Source organism: Scylla paramamosain, chromosome 16 (genome assembly GCF_035594125.1).
Source record: "Scylla paramamosain isolate STU-SP2022 chromosome 16, ASM3559412v1, whole genome shotgun sequence".
In the NCBI taxonomy this organism is placed as follows: Eukaryota; Metazoa; Arthropoda; class Malacostraca; order Decapoda; family Portunidae; genus Scylla; species Scylla paramamosain.
Window position 1 is genome coordinate 21289065 of NC_087166.1, and position 20886 is coordinate 21309950.

The following is a 20886-nucleotide window of genomic DNA, read 5'->3' on the forward strand; positions in this document are numbered from 1 at the left end:
GGAAGACAGGCTCAGGTATGCCCCGGTAACTGAACTAGCTATTTTGAAAAAACCTAATCATGATATCACTAGTCTCAGCAATTCATTGCAAGATATGAAAGCCTATATACAGAAAATAATTCATTGTGCATGATATGAGTAGAGAAGAAATGTGCTCCACACTCCTCATAAGTTACCTTCCAATCCCTATAAGGGAAAACATAAAAAGAGTCCTCAAGGAAAATATACTGAACATAGAGGAGGCTTTGGATTGTCTGAGAAATGAAATATTTGCTTTAGAAAGTAATCCATCTAGTGCTGAGGAGGTAGATCATACAATAGACAGCTTTGATATTTGTCAAAGTAGGGAAGAAAAGCCTAGAACTCAATGTAAACTATGCCAGAAACAAAATCATCCATGGTTTAGATGCTGATAATACCCAAATCTTGTTTCAAAGGTAAAAAGAGCTCAGGAACTGAGACTATGCAGTGGATGTCTAGAAACTGGTCACAGTAAAAAAGGCTGTACAAACCCCAATATTATGGACTGCAAATTCTGGGAAAAAACACTACCATGCCCTCTGTGTAAAACATAAAACAAATAATAAAATAAAGTGAGACCAAACCAAGGGAGACAACAACATTAGCAGTAACAAATCACGAGGAAAGAACTGTCTTACCAACTTTAATATTATCCCCCATAGGAAAGGAGGTAGGATTACTAAATTAAGGGCCTTATTAGATCAATGCTTGCAGAAGACCTTTGTCCTCAAGTCCTCATTAGCTAAATTAAAATATATAGCAAGGAAACCCTAAAGCTTCATGGATTCACAGGTAGCAGAACAAGTCAGCAATATAACAGTTTGTGTCCTACAAATATAAAGGAAAAGAATACTCCCTGAGAACAGTGGTGGTAACTCAGATGCCTCAACAAACAGCATGTAAAGGGCTAACAAGAGACATTGTTAGGTTAGAACATTCAGGCTGTATACTGGCTGATCAAAACATCATGACTGATGGTGATATTTTACTCCTAATAGTGACTGATCATTATTATGAGTTAGACCATCCTGGGTATAAGAGGGCAGGCTCAATAATACTGCTGCCCACAATTTGTGGTTACACCCTAAATGGCACATACAAAACCAAAATTGATAACATTGCCCAGGTGGGAACAATTTCAGTGCTCAGAATAGCATTCAGCCAAATGGAGGGAAAAATCACTAACCCAGATTATCAACCTCACAAGGAAGATCTAAAACTCTGGGAACTAGATCACATAGGAATAATATAAAATGAGATAACCCAAGAGACTAAAGACACCACACAATAATTTGAGAAATCCATCACTTATGATCAACAAACCAATCAGTATAATGTCTATCTACTCTGGAGGGATAACAAGACCCAACTACCAAGTAATTTAAAATTAGTACTAGGTAGATTAAGGAGCCTTCAACATACATTCATGAAAACCCCAGATTATTGCAATCAGTACAGATAGGGAGGGACTTTATAGAAAGAGTGGACTCATTCCAAGACGATCACCATGATTTACACTATTTATCACATCATAGTGTCAGAAAGGACAATATAACCACTCCAGTTAGGATAGTATATGACTGTTCAGCTAAACAATCACCTGATTCCTTAAGCCTCAATGACTACTTACTAACAGCTCCAAGTCTAGTACCTGACTTAGCTCAGGTACTATTGAGATTCAGATACCAAAAATATGCCTTCATATCAGACATAGAAAAGGCATTCTTGATGGTGGGACTCCATGAGGAAGTTAGAGACTATATTAGGTTTCTATGGCCAAGAGATCCACTAAATCTTAATTTTCTGTTTGACATTTTAAGGTTACAGTTAATTCTGTTTGGAGCCAGCTGTTCACAATACCTACTCAATGCCAGTATTTCCCATCACCTAGCAAACACTCAAGAACAGGAGGACAGTATTAAGAACATAAAACAAGGATTATATATTGATAACCTACAGGGGACAAATAATTCAGAAGAGAATCTAGTAGAACAACATTGGCAGATACAGAGAACATTTAAAGCCCATCTGTATCTAGGAGAATGGGTAACAAATAATCCCAGGCTACAAGAGCAACTTTAAATAGATAATGTTAATATCCAAGAAGCAGGACCAAGTTAAAGTTTTGGGATTAATCTGGAAACCAGGTATGGACACACTTTCAAAATCAGTTACTAAGAATCCTGATAGAATATCAAAAAGATCATGTTTAAGTATGGTGTCAGGGTTATTTGATTCATTAGGCTTATTACTCCCTGTGACAATCAAATGAAGAATATTCTTACAAGGTCTATGGAAATTAAAAACATCTTATAGTGAGTGGGTAGACTGTGTGTATTTAGATCTAAAAAATGCTTTTGACAAAGTTCTCCACAACAGGCTACTGTGGAAGCTAGAAAATGTAGGAGGATTAAATGGAAAAATAATAAACTGGATGGAAAGCTATCTAAAGGGAAGAGAAATGAGAATGGAAGTAAAATATGTAAAATCAAAATGGAGAAAAATAGATAGTGGAGTACTACAAGGATCAGTGCTGGTCCCAATACTTTTCCTGATCTACATAAATGATATGGCTGAAGGAGTAAAGAGTTACATGAGTTTGTTTGGAGACAGTGGAAAATTACAAAGACATGTAAGAAACAACAAAGACTGAAATTATACAAGAGGATTTGAATAAAATCTGGGACTAGAGTAAGAAATGGAAGATGGAATTTAATGTGAAAAAATGTTATGTAATGGAAATGGGAAAAAGTGAAGAGAGACCAAAATAGACTTGTAAAAATGGGGATTAAAGAAATAATAAAAATACAAGAAGAGAAAGACCTGGGAGGATACAGGATAGTCAACAGTTGGAGAAGCATGTAGAAAAGATATTCAGAGATACATATAGAATGGTGAGAAATATTGGAACAGCGTTCTACTACATGGATAAAGATATAATGAGAAAAATAATTACCACCATGATTAGACCAAAGCTGGAATATGCTGAATCAGTATGGTCTCCCCACAAGAAGAAAAATGTCAAAAAAAACTAGAAAGTATACAAAGGATGGCAATGAAGATGGTTCCAGGACTGGAAGAATTAACATATGAAGATGCGTTAAAAGAAATTAATCTGCCAACATTAGAACAAAGAAGAGAAAGGGGAGATTTAATACTGATATAAAATTGTGGAATGGAGTGGAAAAAATTGATCGTGAAAAACTACTGCTAAGAGAAGAAGAAAATACCAATTTCACACGAGCTCACAGTAAAATGATAATGAAAACTACAGCTAAGAGAAGAAAGAAATATGAATTTCACATGAATTCATTGTAAAAAACTAAGTAAAAAAAGATGCTTAAGTAACATAAAGAAATATAGTTTCCCACAGAGGAATGTGGAAGTTTGGAACAAACTAATTAAGGATGTAGTATTGGCAACAAGTGTGCACAACTTTAGGGAGAAGCTGGATAAGTGTAAATATGGAGACAGGACCACACAAGTATAGGTCAGACCCTTTAAATTACAACTAGGTAATAATTACACACACACACACACACACACACACACACACACACACACACACACACACACACACACACACACACACACACACACACATGGGACGGGACCATCTTGGTAGACTGGCAGGTAACGAGAGCTCCTGAAAGACGAGGATATTACCTAGTTTTTGTGCTGATTGGAAGTTTGTGACTCATTGTTGTCTCAAACCTAAGGTTCTGTAAAAACTGTGAAGAAAGGAAGATTGAAGAAGAGGTGGTAAACTATACTGTTTGGCGTCAGTAAGGAGTGTCAGCTGAAAGCTTTGTTTACAGTTATCAGCTGATCTTGGCAGACAATGGGACACCAACAGGAAGGAAAGCATTAGACTTTAGTGGATTTGAAGGTGAAGATGGCCAGTTACAGGAAAAATGGAATGCAAGGAAATTGATCATGCAGGAGGTGAAAGTTAAGGAGATTTGGGAGAAGGTAAGAGACCTAGAAGGTAAAAAATATGGGTTTAAATCAGGATAACAATAGACTAAGGAAGTAATTGGATAATAAAGAGAAAATGCTGCAGAAACAAATAGATGATTAGGAAAACCAAATCAAGATGTTGGAGGTAAAAATGCGAGAGATGAAAGGTGATGAAATGTAGAGAAATGCAACTAAGTATGCTGGAAGAAAGGATGAGAAAGATAGAAGTCCAAAACACAAACAGGGAAAAGCAGATTAAGGAAGGTCAAGAATAAGTTAAGGAAATGGCAGAAAGATCTGTCAATAAATGTGAGGGGTTGGAGAAAGAAGTGAGTTATACAGAGGTAGTAAAGGACCAGAGGAGTAAAGAAGGCTTGACAAAGAGGTCATAAAAGTAATAAAAGAAAAGGAACATCTGGTACAAGTAAGAGACACCATAGATAAAAAGAAAAGCTTAGTGATGGAAAAAAGTGAGATTACAAATTGGTATAAAAGGGAAGCAGATCAGAGAAAAACAGCTTGATTAGTACTGAGCTTGATGAACAAAGTTGATACAAAGTTGGAGGATGAAATAGAGGTGAACAAGATTGGAAAATATGAAAAAGGAGAAAGTGGATCAATGAAAATTAAACTAAAATCCCAAACAGCAGCTGAAGAAGCATTGGCAAATGCATGAAAGCTAGCCAAGAGTAACAAGTATAAACAAATCTGGATTAGGAGAAAAATGATTGAGGAAGAAAGGGAGAATCTTACTGAATTGAGAAGAGAAGCAAAAGAAAGGAAGAAACAGAGAACACAAGAGGAAAGGGAACTTTTTTTCTGAAGAGTAATGGACCTAAGGATGAGAAAGTGGTACATTTGAAGTGTGAGGGGTGTGAAAGCACAGCTGTAAGAAGGGAAGAGACATGGACAGTGGCATACACTAATATTGATGGTTTAGTCTCAGTGACTGATGGAAAGAATGAATTTTTTAAAAACAAATGAACCAAACATCATGGTAATGGTAGAAACTAAACTAAGAGATTCAGAAACATCAAGTTTAGGAGTGGGAAATTACAGTATGTGGATAAGAAACAGACATGGGAAAGGTGGAGGAGTGATGATGTTTGTAAAAAAGAATATTAAGTGGAGAGTGTGGAAAAGGCAGGAAGGCTTGGTGGAAGGCTTAAATTTGAAACTAATAAATAGAAGAGGAGGAAGACAATATGTTACACTGGTGTATGTCCCACCAAAATCAAAGGCCTGGAATAGGAAAGAGCATGAACAGTTGAGTAAGACAGAAAAATGGCTTGTAAAGAAAATTAAAGAAAACAATAAAATTATTATAATGGGAGATTTTAATTGTAAAGAGATACATTGGGAGGAGTGGAACACAAAAGGAGGAGAAAATTCATGGGGAGATAAAGTTCTGAAATTGGTAACAAATAATATTATGAGACAGTGGGTCGAGGAAAACACTAGATACAGAAGAGGAAAGGAGCCATCAAGACTCGATTTGGTATTATCAAAAGAAGCAGATATAGAAGACATGGACTATGATTGTTCAGTAGGAAAAAGCAACCATATAATGATAAGGTTTTGCATTAAAGAAAAAAGAGAGGAAAGTAGATGTGAAGATTACAGAAATGAAAGATTTAACTATAGTAAGACAAATTTTGAACAAATAATGAGATACTTTAGTGAGGTGGACTGAAGTGAATTTATCCAAGCAAGTAACATGCAAAAGAAGTTGGAACCTTTCATCATTATATATATGAGGAGGGGGTAAAAGGATATGTACCAAAAGTAAATACAAAGAGAAAATATAACAATGGCTGGTATAATGGAAGATGTGAAATAGCAAGGGAGGAAAGGGAGAAGGCATGGAATAGATGGAAGAAGAAAAGTACACAGGAGCTGTGGCAAAACTACGCAACTTCAAGAAATGAGTATGTAAGGGTTATTAGAGAAGAAAGGAACAGTTGTGAGAAAGATGTTATGGACAAATATAAGGACTGTTCTTCAGATATGTGAATAGCAAAATGAAAAATAGAGAAGGAATAAATAGATTGAAAGTGAACAGTCAGATGTTTGAGGATCTGGCTGAAATGGCAGAGATAATGAACAAGAGTTTTCAAGCAGTGTTCACAAAAGAGAGCACATTCGTGGGGCAGAGTGAGATGAGTGAGGAAATGGGTCTAGGGGAAATCCAAGTAAGTGAATAAGACATCCAGAATGAGTTGGAGAGATTAGATGTTAGAAAAGCCCTGGAACCTGATGGAGTATCAAGATGGATATTGAAAGAATATAATCAGCAGTTGACATGGGTGGTCCACAGTATTATTGAGAACTCCCTAAATGAAAATAAAGTAAAATAAAGTAAAGTCTGGATTAAATGAAAGAAAACCAATAAAGTGCCAATCTATAAAGGTGGTAACTAAGAGGAGCCTTTGAACTACAGACCTCAGTCTCTAACAAATGTTGGAAGATGAGTGAAACTAATGAAGGATAAATGGATGCAGTACCTAGAAGAAAATGAAGTGATGACAAAGCAACAATTTGGATTTAGGAGAGGGAGATAGTGTGTTACAAACTTGCTGAGTTTTTATTCCGGAATGGTGGATATAATATAAGAAAGAGATGGTTGGGTAGATTGTGTTTATTCAGACCTGGAGAAAACCTTTGATAAAGTGCCGCACAGAAAATTACTGTGGAAGCTGAAGCATAATGGTGGGCTAAGGGGTGGCCTCCTGAGATGGATGGAAAATTTCATGACTAATAGAGAGATGAGAAGTGGTAAAAGATCAGGAATCATCATGGAGGAAAGTCACAAGTGGAATACCCCAAGGTTCAGTACTTACACCAATCATGTTTGTGGTTTATTTAAATGATATAGCAGAGTGTGAAAAGTTACATGAACCTTTGTCTGGATGATGCCAAGTTGCTGAAAAAAGTTGAGAATGTAAAGGATTGTGGAATGTTACAAGATCTGATACAAGATATCAGAGTGGAGTCATTAATGGGAAATGAAATTTAATTTAAAGAAATGTAAGGTAATAGAATTTGGAAAGAGTGCGAGGAGAGTAAAAGGAAATTACGTGTTGATGGTGAAAGGTTGAGTGGAGCAGAAGAGGAAAAGGGTCTAGGTGTTACAGTGACTGGGAATTTGACACTAGAGAAACACATTAGCAAAATCAAAGGAAAAACCTATAACTTGTTGAGAAGAATAAGGCTGGCTGTTGCATAAATGGATGAGGAGATGATCAGTGAGATGACCATATCACTGATTAGACCTAGACTGGAATATGCAGTGGTAGTGTGGTCACCCTATGAGAAAGAGTATATAAGGAAGTTGGAGAGAGTTCAGAGAGCAGCAATGAAGATGGCACCAAATACCAGGGACTTGACATATGGAGAGATTGGAAAGGTTATATCTACCAACGCTGGGAAAAAGAAAAGGGGAGACCTGATTGCAAATATAAAGCATATGAGGGAATGGAGAAGGTGGACCAGAGTGACTTGATGGCTTGGGATACACATGATACTAGAGGATGTGGAAAGAGGCTGAAGAAGAGTGCTTGTAGAAGAGACGTCAAAAAGTATAGTTTCCCATATAGAAGTACTGATGTATGAAACAGTATGGATGAGGAGATAATAAATGCAAAAAGTATACATGGATTCAAGGCTAAGTTGGATATTAAAAGGTATGGAGATGGGACAGCATGAGCATAGCTCTTTTCCCATAAAGCACAACTAGGTTAACAACGGGGGTAAACACACACACACACACACACACACACACACACACACACACACACACACACACACTGGGATGCATTCCAAAGGAGGTTCCTCCCAGCCCCTGCACCTCCCATTCACAAGGGACAGTCAGCTGGAGCTAACAAAAAAGGCAGCGCATAGTACTCTTCTTAGCTGAAGAGCTTGCTGATGCCCTTGTACTAGATATTGTGAACATTATTCTTAGAAATGAAGTTTTAAGGAGGCAAGAGGAGGAGAGAGGAGAAGAGAGGCCACAGAATCCTGTGAGGGTCAGGAATTATGTTTGTTTATCAACAGTACCCTGCCCTTCCCGCAGGAGAGTGTACTACCTTTTGGAGCCATGAGCTTCCATTAGCCATCAGTGACGTACATCATCAGCCCCTAAAAACTCATTCCGTAAGCTTACATAAGCTTGCATAAACCTCTCTGGAATGCACACACTGCCTTGTGGCTCAGTGGTAAAGGGACTGAGTGTGTGGTGGCTGCTATGGCTGATGTAAGGTTTATTATGTCCTTTTGATATTCAGTTTCTGCTTCTCTTCTTTTCTTTGTATATTTGTTTCTTGCACTTTTGTATCTCATAGACCCTTTCACCTCCATGTCTTCTATATGTATTCCACAACAAATATCTCTTTTTTCTTGCAGCAATGCAATTACTGTCTAACCATTTTTATTTTATCATTACTGATTTTGTCTTTTATAATGGCTGTATCTTCTGACTACTTCATTTTAAATTTCACAGAGCTTTGAGTACTGATCATTTATATCTTTTATATCCACTTGTTCTTCCCACTTTATTGAATCAAAATATTTTCTTTGTTCTTCATAATTTCCTACTGCCACGCAGTAGTGTCACCAGCTGCCTCCACTACTGTGTGGCACTGGTCAAACTTACTTACCGTACCCAGCCTCACAAGTGCATCTCCAGCAGTCCAGGAGGAAGAGGGGAGACAGGAGGGGCCACTTGTAACTTACACCTGTCCAGGCAACATAGAAGCCTGGAGCAGGATTTACCTGAGTTCCCTGTAATCTGAAGGTGGGGGAGAATACATCCTTAATGGCTGTATTATTAAATTCCCCCTTTCTCTTCCCATCCCTGTCCCCATCCACAGGGATGTAGTAGAGGAGAACAACCCTGTCCATTTCCTGTGCTTGGGCTTCACCACAGTGGCCAAGATTAATATCAGTAGCCCTTTCAAACCAGTAATTCTGAGAAGTGAGACAATAAATGCATTCTTCACTTACATTTCATTAATATATATTTTATAATGTAAAATAATGCATAAAATTGATGATTTACAAGTAAATAACAAAAGAAAAAATCAGAGCTATGTTGGTGACCTTGAAGATCACGCATGGGGGTCCCAGAGGCTGCTTAGGCCTACCAGTATGAGTTGCCATTTATGCCATGCTGGGTGGTTTATGCATTTATATACACCATTGTCTAATGTTTACCAATCACGCTCTCTATCATGCTCTGCTACACACACTGCAGGCAAGAAATGCTCACTTTTACTGATAGTGTGTGTGTGTGTGTGTGTGTGTGTGTGTGTGTGTGTGCGCACATTCTTTGAGGAGCTGCACTTCATTGTCTGGGTATGATGTTTCCCACAGTCTCTCTCTCTCTCTCTCTCTCTCTCTCTCTCTCTCTCTCTCTCTCTCTCTCTCTCTCTCTCTCTCTCTCTCTCTCTCTCTCTCTCTCTCTCTCTCTCTCTCTCTCTCTCTCTCTCTCTCTCTCTCTCTCTCTCTCTCTCTCTGGCAACTCATACCAGCAGCGGGAGGCTGCACCGCTGTGGGGTATATTTACCCCACCTGGGAACACCATCATCTCCAAAACATTGCAAACATATCCATTTCAGCAAAGTCTGAAATGCCACATCATTAATTTTTTTCATGTTTATAAACACATTACCTTCTATAAAAAACAAATCTGTAAGTGTATTGTTTCCAAAATATATGTAGGGAAGGCGAAGGTGTCCTGTCTCTCACCCAGCCAAGTCAGCACTTTTTCTACCCCATCATGTCCCCATTAAACACACCTGTGGGGATGGGAGAGATTAATATTACCACAAACGGCCAAGGAAAGGGGAATGGGATGGAAAAGGGAAATTTAATAATATGGCTATTAGTCACTTGGCAGTCACCAGCCACACACATGGGAGAGAGAGAGAGAGAGAGAGAGAGAGAGAGAGAGAGAGAGAGAGAGAGAGAGAGAGAGAGAGAGAGAGAGACGCCGGCATGTGGACTCAGATTTATTCTCTTGCTGTCACAATACACAGTTATGGCATGGTTCCTATTTCCTTATTGTCACAGTCACTTGCACAACACCACAGACTGGCCTCAGTGTCCTTAGACAGTGCAGGGCACAACACTATGCTCCATGAATGCATAACAAAGACAGGGCAGGAGAGGAGGTGACATATGTCTGGCTTGGGCTGGAATCTGGCAGCAACTGGTCACTGTGGGCCAACTTGCACTCTTCCCCTTGCGGGGTGATATCAACCCACCCTATGTCTCCTGCCACTTCACTAACAGGGTCCACACATGCATCTCCAGGCCACCCTCAAAGTACATCTGGACAGACCTGCACACATACACCCCCCCTCCCCCCAAGGGGCACAGTATCATATGCCACTATGAAGTCCCATGTCAGTACCACATCACTTTTCCCTAATGTGTGTGTGTGCACACCTCAAGTTTCATCTTCACTGCTGTTGTCTGAGTCTCTCAAATGGATAATAAAGTTGTCCAGATGGTCGGCAGCTACATCAGTTTTATGTATTTGTCTTCAATTGTTCTGGGGTGCTGGATACAGTTCTGCCAGTTCTCAGGAGACATTTTATTGATCACAGATTCTGTAATTTCTTTAATCCTTTTTAGTATTTGATCTGCATTTGAATCTTTCTTTCTACTATCACTCTTGACTTGTGCCATATGAGTTCTTGGGTTCAAGTTACAATGATAAAAGGAGCAGTCTTAACATTTCATGTCCACTGTTGTGTGCTATTTCATCTATTTCATATTTTTCATTGTATTTATTTCTGTTGATTGTAATCTTTTGGTCTCTACTTTCCAGTCGTAGCTGCCTGTATCCTCTTACATAAGAAATATCTATTCAGAGCAACTCCTTTTTTTTTTTTTTTTATACATTATTCATGCTTTTCCTAGCAACACAACAAAGTACAGTTTACTAAATAGTGAATCAACCCCCCACATACCCTATATGTAGGAGGTATTTTAGTGTGGCTCCTCCTTATAATGATTTTTCTTGGCTACACCCTTGGTTCTCACCATGGAAGACTTCTTTATCATCAGAAAGAAATATGTCACATGCATTTGGCACAATTATCATCCCTCATATTATTAACTTCAAATTGTGCTGCATCCCATCCTAATTCATGCCTGATTCCCAATGCACCTCAAGAGGGGAATTATAGTTTAATCCCCTTTTCTCAAAATGAGAGAGAGAGAGAGAGAGAGAGAGAGAGAGAGAGAGAGAGAGAGAGAGAGAGAGAGAGAGAGAGAGAGAGAGGAGAAATTTAGCTTGGGCAAGTGTTTGTACTCTTTTAACAGAACATTTTCAGCCAATCATCATCATGGCAGGCTGTAGACTCCCTCTGAAGTGTAGTTAGTGGGAGGAGCCTTTGTTTTTCTATTAAAAGAAATGTACTACTGTTACTCCTTTATTGTATTAAACTAAAACTTCTCATTCTTAAATGGTAGCTCTAGAGGATGTTGTATATATGCTTAGTCTTCAAAGAATAGGATAGGTTTCCCCTTTAATTATAATAATAATTATAATGATTCTATACACAGGAAGTTGTGGACCTTCTGGCAGAAACTGGGATGAAGAAATGTAATGATTGGCTGGAGTTGCTGCAGGATACTGAAGTGAACAGCATTGCCTTGGCACATGTTGCTACACACATCGCAAGATATGATAAGCGTAGTGATGGTGATGGTGGTGATAATACTGGTGGTGGTGGTGGTGGTGATGATGACAGTGATAATGATGGTGGTGGTGATGATGATGACAGTGATAATGGTGGTGGTGGTGATGATGATGGTGATCATGGTGGTGATGGTGGTGGTGATGATGATGGTGATGATAATGACAATGATAGTGGTGGTGGTGATGATGGTGACAATGACAGTGGTAGTGGTGGTGATGGTGGCAATGGTGATGATGGTGGTGGTGGTAGTATTTCTGGTGCTATGGATGGTGATGGTTATCATGGTGGTGATGGTGGTGGTGGTATTAAGGATGGTGATGGTGATGATGGGGGCAGTGTTGGTGGTAAAGGTAATTATGGTGGTAGTGATGGTGTTGTTGGTGGTGGTGGTGGTGGTGGTGATGATGGTGATGATGATAATGATGATGATGACAAGGATGATGATGATGATGATGATGATGATGATGATGATGATGATGATGATGATGATGATGACAGTGATAGTGATAACGCTTACGTTGATGACATAGTTAAGATAAAAGACAGACGCCCTCCTATAGCCATTGGCCCTCTGGAATGCATTCCTCCAAGAGAAATACACATGTCATTATGCAGGAGGGAGTCGGATGACAATGATAGTGGTGGTGGTGATGATGGTGACAATGACAATGGTAGTGATGGTGATGGTGGTAATGGTGATGATGGTGGTGATGGTGGTGGTAGTATTTCTGGTGCTGTGGGTGGTGATGGTGGTGGTGGTATTGAGGATGGTGATGGTGATGATGGTGGTGATGGTGATGGTAGTATTCCTGGTGCTATGGGTGGTGATAGTGGTAGTGTTGGTGGTAAGGGTGATTATGGTGGTAGTGATGGTAATGATGATGATGATGATGATGATGATGATGATGATGATGACGATGACGATGATGGTGATGATGATGATGATGATGATGATGATGATGATGATGATGATGATTATGATGATGATGGTTATGTTGATGACATAGTCGAGATAAAAGACAGACACCTTTCTATAGCCATTGGCCTTCTGAAACACATTCCTCCAAGAGAAGTACACATATCATTACACAGGAGGGAGTCAGATGTGCATGAGCTTGTTTATGAACATCACACTTACACAAGAGTGTATCTGTGGTACCACTATAAGAAGCCAGGGTACCACTATAAGAAGCCAGGCCAAGCAGCTGCCTCAGATTCATCACTGCAAGCCCTTCCCAAGTAAGTTGATCTATTTACATTTATGTATTCATTTAGTTTGTACTAAACACATGGATGGAGAATTTTTTGACTGATAGAGATATGAAAACAGTGGTAAAAGATTGGGAGTCATTACATAGTTACATAGAATACAGGCCATGACAGACCTTGTGGTCCTCACAAGGTGACCTGTCCTAAGACTACTAAGGTGATAATAGAAGAAAAGGACAGCAAAGCAGAAAGCTATCTCCCCACCCTCCCATCCCTCTGACATAAGCTATACAGGAAACAGGTTGGAAATAAATACCTTATGGGGTTAGAGATGTAAAAAACCTGAAGGAAATTTTTATAGGAAAGAATGAAAATAGATGAAATGAGGTGCCCCCATTTCTTGGAGGCAAGAAGTTTTAATCTCTAACAAACAAATGCTGTTAACTGCTGATTTGAAGCAAAATGTTTATCAAGACAACATTTAAAAATCTCTACGGTATTGTAGTCTATCATGTCTCAAGGAAGCCCATTCCATAGAGTAACTACATGATGAAAAAATTTTTTTTGATTCATGAAAGTTAAGGATTTCCTAACAATTTTGCAACCATTTCTTCGCGTGTAATTTGAAAAATCTATCATGAAATACTTACTGCAATCCATGTTATCAGTGCCTTTGATGATTTTAAATACTTGTATTAAGTCACCTCATGTCTTCTTTGAGTTAATGGGAATAGATTTAATTATTTAAGATGCACTTTATATGATTTGTTTCTTAGGCTTGGTATCATTTTTGTTATCCTACACTGAACTTGCTCTAATTTATTTATGTCTTTCTGGTAATAGGGGCACCATGCTTAAATACAGTATTCCAAAAGTTGATGAACCAGGGAGTTATAAAGAGAGTAAGAATTACATCTTTAGATTTATATTCAAATGATCTGGCGATTAAGGTAGTTATTTTATTTGCTTTCTTAATGACTTATGAACATTGCTGGCTAGGTTTTAGGTTATTTAGTGTTGTTACTCCTAAATCAACTTTGCTGTCTACACTCTTTAAGTTGGGTAAAATTCAAAATATAAATTGCTTTTTCATTTCAGTACCCTATGTGAAACACTTTATACTTGTCTGCATTAAAACTTACTTGCCAGGTTTGCCCCCCACTTTGACAGCCTGTCTAAATTATTCTGCATTTTTGTACTTGTTCATTTGAGACTATGGTATTTGTTATCTTAGTGTCATCAGTAAACTTCAGTATTATACCAGTTAACACACTCATCTATGTCATTTTTATAAACAAGGAAGAAAACAGGTCCTAAGATTGATCCCTGTGGCACCCCATGGGTTATGTTAGTCCACTTGGTTGCTTTTCCATTTATAACTACTCTTTGTTTATGGTTGTTTAGCCAGTTTTCTACCCATCTCATCACGTCACCTTGGATACCATGTGATTTTACTTTAATCAGTAAACATTTGTGGGGGACTTTGTCAAAGGTCTTTTGGAAATCAAGATATTATTGTTACAGTGGTTCAGAGTATAGAAGTCTAAGAGGTTCATCAAACAAGAGCATTTGTTACAGAAACCATGTTGAGTGTTTTTGAGTAATTTGTTTTACCTCTTAATTGATTAACAAGTTTATCTCTAATAAGTGTTTCAATCATTTTGCATATGACTGAAATTAAGCTAATTGGCTGGTAATTACATGGTAAAGATTCACTACCTTTTTTTAAAAATCAGAGTTATATTAGCAAACTTCCACTCATCAGGCATTGTACCAGACTGCAGGGATTTATTGAACAATAAAGTTAGAGGTGTGACTAATTCAGATTTCGCTACTTTTAGGACATGGGGTGAGATCGTGTCAGGCCCAGGTGACTTGCTTACTTTAAGTATATTGACACATTTTAACACGTCTCTTTCTGTTATGTTGAAATAGTTTCTTGCAGCTTCTCTTCTTTTCTTATGTTCTTGGTTTCACTGAAGCAATAGATGGGATGGATAGGAAACTTGAGATAAAGGTGTGGCAATGGTTAAAATCATAATTAACCTCTAGACAGCAGCAACAGTCGTCATCTGTCTCCTAAAAAAAGTGAATCGTCTTTATTTAGCTTCTGTCGACTACAGCTGTGCAACATAAATATAGTTATACTGCATTTAATTAGTTTTTAACACAGTCTATATTATAGACTCTGCTGCAATTTGTTGCTGTTGTTACCAATTTTCCATACCAAATCCTAGACTTGTAGGCAAATATTGCTCCTATCTTTGGAAGGATAATGGAGTCACTCACACCCACATCCACAGATGTGTCCAGGACTTGTGACCTGGATGTGGTTTGCCTCCAGCCTCCCTCACTAAACTGTTACATTACAGTTGGTTCCACATTTTTTTTTTCTTTTTCTATTCTCTGTGATGCTTTCTCTCTCTCTCTCTCTCTCTCTCTCTCTCTCTCTCTCTCTCTCTCTCTCTCTCTCTCTCTCTCTCTCTCTCTCTCTCTCTCTCTCTCTCTCTCTCTCTCTCTCTCTCTCTCTCTCTCTCTCTCACTTTGGAAGCTGTTCTGATGTGTGGTACAGCTTAAAGCAAGGAGTTATGCACAAGGAAACTTGGCATATATCACAGCTGTAGATACTTGTCTTTACTTTCCTTTGCATCGCACAATAGGTACTTCTCAGAACTTTCTTTATGGTGTCACCTTCAGCTGACAATGTCTCAATGGGAAAATGTCTTCCACTCAGTCTTGCAGGGCATGGCCTTATTTGGCAGTCATATTGTGTTCTTTTCCCTGTATAGGGCAAAACATCACATACATACCCATTTTCAGTCTCTGCTAGGATGTAAGTCTCCATGCCAAACCTTGCCCACTTCAGTGGAATATATCTCTTCCAACTAAGTCTTCCTTTCCACAGCAGCAATGACTCATCAATGCTAATATTTTCCTTTGGGATGTCATTAGACTGAAATATGTTCCTAAACTTGTCTAGAATCTCCCTAAATTTGAAAGCAGAATCACCATCATCTTCTTTGTCAGATAAATGCAAATACTTGAGAAGAAGTGCAAATCTGTCTCGAGACATATATTTTCCAAAAAAGTGTGTTGCAAGCAACTGGTTTGTGGAATGATATGAGTAAATAGTAGGCTTCCCTACTATGCTCTGCAGAATTGCCAAACCTATAAAGGTATACATCTCTCCAACATTAGTTTCCTTCCATAGCAGATCTCTACTCTTTCTCCTCATTTTTCCCTTCTTCCTCTTTTGGTCACAGACCATGGCAGCATATCTGTTTGTTTCACTAACGAGATATTCAATAATATCATCATCTACATAAGCCAAAATATATCCAATGGGTTTTGAGATTTTTCCAAAATTACTTTAACACCCGTGTCTCTGGTGAAAGTCAATCGCTCTCTGCTAATAGGAGACTGGCTCATCCAACCAACTGAAACACTGTTATCATAGCCACCAGCTTCACTATTGGATAGACTGTCATCTGCTTCCTCCACAATATTAGGCTGTGAATCATCTCCACTAGCATCCAGGATGATAGCATCCATAAACTCATCATCTAAATCATGACTCAGAATCAGCTGTATATCATCATCAGTAATCCTCCTCCTTGAAGGAAGCATGGTTGTGTGTAATATGAAAAGAAAATATTGAGATATCGGAGTTATAGTAGACACAAGGGAGTGTTACACCCTCTGTGGCAGCTGGGGACCGAGTGAGAATTGGTGGGAAGTCACATATGCCATGGCGAGTCATAAATTGCTAATTACTATTTTTTTGGTTATTATGCACTCATATGTGACTGTCTATATATAGTTGCTACTGGGAAATAAAGTGCATTAATTTTGGAGATGATTAAATATGTATAGTCACCCTGCAACTTCTTGCTAAAATCTAGACCGTCTATATATAGTTCCACCACTGGCAAGGGGTTAAAGATATGTGCTAATCAAAGGGTTTTGCTATCTTCAGTAATGGCAAAGATTTCACTGAAACTTCTAAGAGAGGGTGGCCAAAATTCAGAAAAGAGGTATGCAGCATACTTTACAGAATCTGTACTGATGACTAGAAAAATATTTTAAGTGGATATATATTTGGAGTTGAAGGTACGAGTAGATTCAAAACCCACTTAAAGACAGGAAATCAAAGTTATAGATTAGTAGTTTGAAGGATTAGAGTGGTCACCTTTTATTGGAACTAATTGATTTTATATTGTGATTTTTGTTATGGAAATGGTAGGGTCTGACCTGCCCGATTCACTTGGCCATTGAAGCTACATCAGCTGCGTCACTTCTTGTCAGGATTGTCAGCCAAATATCACAGTGGTTGACTTTCCAAGTCACATGGGTCTGGTGTCTAGGAGCCTCATGGGTTCACCAAGCTCTTACATAACTCACATGCAGGCAAAGGCAGAGAAAATCCCAGCTAATTTTCTTCCGATTTATTAAACACTTCCTTCCTGTGTGGAGTTACAAGGCAGACTCTCCTTCCTGTTTGGGGGGCCACAAGCCAACTGACTGTCACTGCACTCCCACGGCCACACTCAGCCACTTATCTCCAACGTTGCCAATACTTAACACACACACACACACACACACACACACACACACACAATCATAAAAGTTGATATGGAGTCAGGACAGTACTAGCCTTGTGTGGCTCTTGTCCTGTATTTCACAACTAAGTAAATACACTCACACATTTCCCTAGCTAATTCAGGTAAAACTCTATGCTAACTCATACACTCATAAAAGCAATACCATGCTTCATTCACAAACTGGACATGACAATACATAGCTACCATTGGCATTCCCTAGGCACCTCGCTGCCACTCCTGCAAGCTCCGTGGCTCACACACATATTTTATATACAGTAATATGAGCCTCTTGGCTACCTCTGCAAGATTGTTATGTGTTTACATAATTCATATCACATAATATTCATTATGTGATATGGATTAATTTTGCTTGCCATTGACAAACCTAATCTCACATACGAGAATTATAAGACAAGCATATCTGAATATATAGCTAAAAACATAGTAACCTTGACCTCTTAGTAGAGGGATGAGGTAAGTGAATATTGCTTTGACTCCTATCCAAGAACACAGGGGAGGGTTTTGTGTATGGTAGCTTATTGAAACCTGTAAATAGCCAGAATGGCTGTGTCACCCTTATGACTAGACACCTTAATTGTTTGAGATATTTTTAGTCAGGTAAGTGGCAAAAGTTATATCTGATAAGATTCTTATATTTTTCTTATTCTGGAAAGAATGAAAGAAAGCTGAGTTGAACCAAAGTTTGCCAGCTTTAGGATTAGAGAGAATGTACTGAATGTATGCTTGCAAACCAACAAGAATCACCTCTATTTTGCACTCTACACTGGAAGATGGATCTCTGTCATAGAAGCAATAGTTATTCCAGGAAAAATCAGAATAGTATGTACCATCTTAATTTTCCCAATTAATAGAGATATAGTTTCAGAAACCACTTCAGTGGGCCCAGAGACTACTAGGATGATAGATCATCAAGATATGGAAATTAAATTATGATCAAAGGTGCCTGATGTAGAACATAGTTGAACAGAATACAGTGAAGGATCAGAAATCAGGAAAAGATCAAGAATGTTTAGCATGTCCCAAGAAAATCACAAATACTTGTAGGTTAAGTGCTGCACCAGTTACTCTGTAGGTCATCTAATATTGCAAAGTTGAAAGATTCTTCACCAGGTTGGTGAGTGAATTCTGGTGATAGGCACAATATCCAATACTAGTCACTGAAATATCCAAGTTTTGAGGTTTCAGCAGACCCACCCTAGGTTGCACATGCATACCTAACACTTAACACATGACCATTACAGGTGTCATCTTGTGAGATTTGCAGGTCATCTAAGTGCTGATGGTTTGAGGCTGCTGACAAGGTCACAGAATTTGAAATATCTCCACCTGGCTATGTCTAATGACCAGAATGCCTGCAACATTTTGCCTGCCATCAGTGACATTTCCACATCACTTCTCACTTTAGAGTTCCTGTGTAAGTATGTTTTATTATGCTGTGATGTGTGTGTATGTGTGTGCAATTAGCTGTTCACATAATTGTAGTTTAAAGGACCTGAGCTATACATGAGGTCCAATCTTCATATTTCTATTTGTCCATTTGTTCCTTTAGTCACTAGTGAATGGGTCACCTCTTCTATTCTAGTTTTAGCTATTCCAGGTTTCAACATGTACAGTATTTCTATGGAAAACCTGTACCCTCTACAGTTAGTGTCAAAGAAAATAGCACACCCTACTAACATCACTGCTCTAGCATGTACAGTTTATTTTAGTTTACCAGGCATTTAGTCTATTAATATGGTAACTCTCCATTTCTTTGCATATGCTATATTTAAAATTGACTAATAGTAATTGTCAACTATGGCTAGTGGGAGAATGTTATCCTACATTTCCTTCCCTGCTCTTGATATTTCTTGTTTTTGTTAAGTTGTTTGCACTTTTTTTTATTGGACAGCAAGATAGGTCTTACCAAACTGAACATGTGACAAACAAACATGGTGTTAGCCTCAGTTGATAGAGGACTCAGCAGGCATGAGATTGGAAGCATATTAGGAAGATTAGATACAGTTGTTTCTTGACAATGAAGAAAATGAAAATATTTACCCAAAACGTATAAGAAGATGCTGGGGTATGAACTGAAGAAAGACTATCATCATTGCCAAGCAGGATGAAGAAAATGCAAGGTGGTGTCTTCTGCTTCCTGTTTTCTTCTTCTCCAGACTTGTTCCTGTCCTGAGCTGTGATCTTAATCATAACACTCAAAGTTTCTGCCATTCCATCACCATATTCCACTTTCTCAACAGTAACATCCTCTTTTATCAGTATTATCACTCCTTCTCCCTTTCCTTTTCTGACTCTCCTTCATGTGCTATATCCTTCCTTTGGAAATCTCAAGTTTATTTCCAATTTTCATTTGTTTTTTCATTAAATATACCACATTTGCTTTATTGTTCTTTAAGTAGTCTTTAAGTTTCAATAGGCTTGACACCAAACCATCTACATTTGTATACATAATTTTTAAACTTCTGTTTGGTGATCTTGTGTGGCATCTTTGTTCCATCATTTCCTCACTCTCATGTCCACAACTTTCCAAATGAATCTCCTCACTTGTTCCTGTGTTTTCTCATTGTTTTTTACTGGGCCTCTACTCTCAACTCTTTCAGTTTACTTCTCTCTTTTTCATTCATGTCTCTTTTTATCCATATTTCATACATTCTTTCAACTTTTGCCAATTTTCCTGTTCTTTGCAAAACATGTTCTGCTGTCATTTGTGACATGAATCTTATTTTCATTGGTCTTGTTCCATTTTCATTGTATTTTCCGATCCTGTAAACCTCTTCAGTTTGTTCGACTATTCCCTCTCCTTCCTCCACCACTTCTGCTATAATTTCTTTAGCCCTTTTCACTTCTTTCTCTCTAGCTATTTTCATGGGTAGGTTCTTCTTGAGCCCAAATACCACCACACACATTTTTCTTGGTACTGTGTCTCTCACAATTTCACTTTTTTCCTTCATTACTTTAATCAGCTGCTTTTCCATATCTTTATTGTGTTCCTGTTGCTATTGCCTTATTATCCCCTTCATATCCACCTTCTGTTGTTCTCCCTCATCTTTCCAACTTTTGACTTCCTCTGTCACAAACTCTTTCACTTCTCCAACCCTAATGTCTCATTCTTGTACAGCTTTCTTTAACTCTTCATTCTCTTTCTTTAATTTCTTGATTTCTTCACAGTACTTCTTGTTTAAGTACACTATTTGTGCCACCTCTTCTCTCAACACTTTGTTTTCTCTTTCATGTTCCATCTCCCTCTTCTTCATCTCCGTTATATCACTGGATATATTTTTTACATGTAAAAAATATATCACTACATATAATCACTATATATAATCACTATATATAATCACTACTAACCTCTCTTTCTTTCT

At 38.2% G+C, this 20886-nt stretch overlaps 1 protein-coding gene across 5 annotated transcripts in view; it reads left to right on the forward strand.

Annotated features, from left to right (window-relative positions):
* LOC135108133 (uncharacterized) overlaps positions 1 to 20886 on the forward strand; it is a 99174-nt gene that overhangs the window by 38026 nt on the left and 40262 nt on the right. For all 5 annotated transcript variants that reach the window (XM_064018846.1, XM_064018851.1, XM_064018853.1 and 2 more), the window contains exons 3-4: positions 11557 to 12932; positions 18766 to 18938. In XM_064018846.1, coding sequence (XP_063874916.1) covers positions 11557 to 12932; positions 18766 to 18938 — 1549 coding nt within the window. The remainder of the gene's footprint in view (positions 1 to 11556; positions 12933 to 18765; positions 18939 to 20886) is intronic.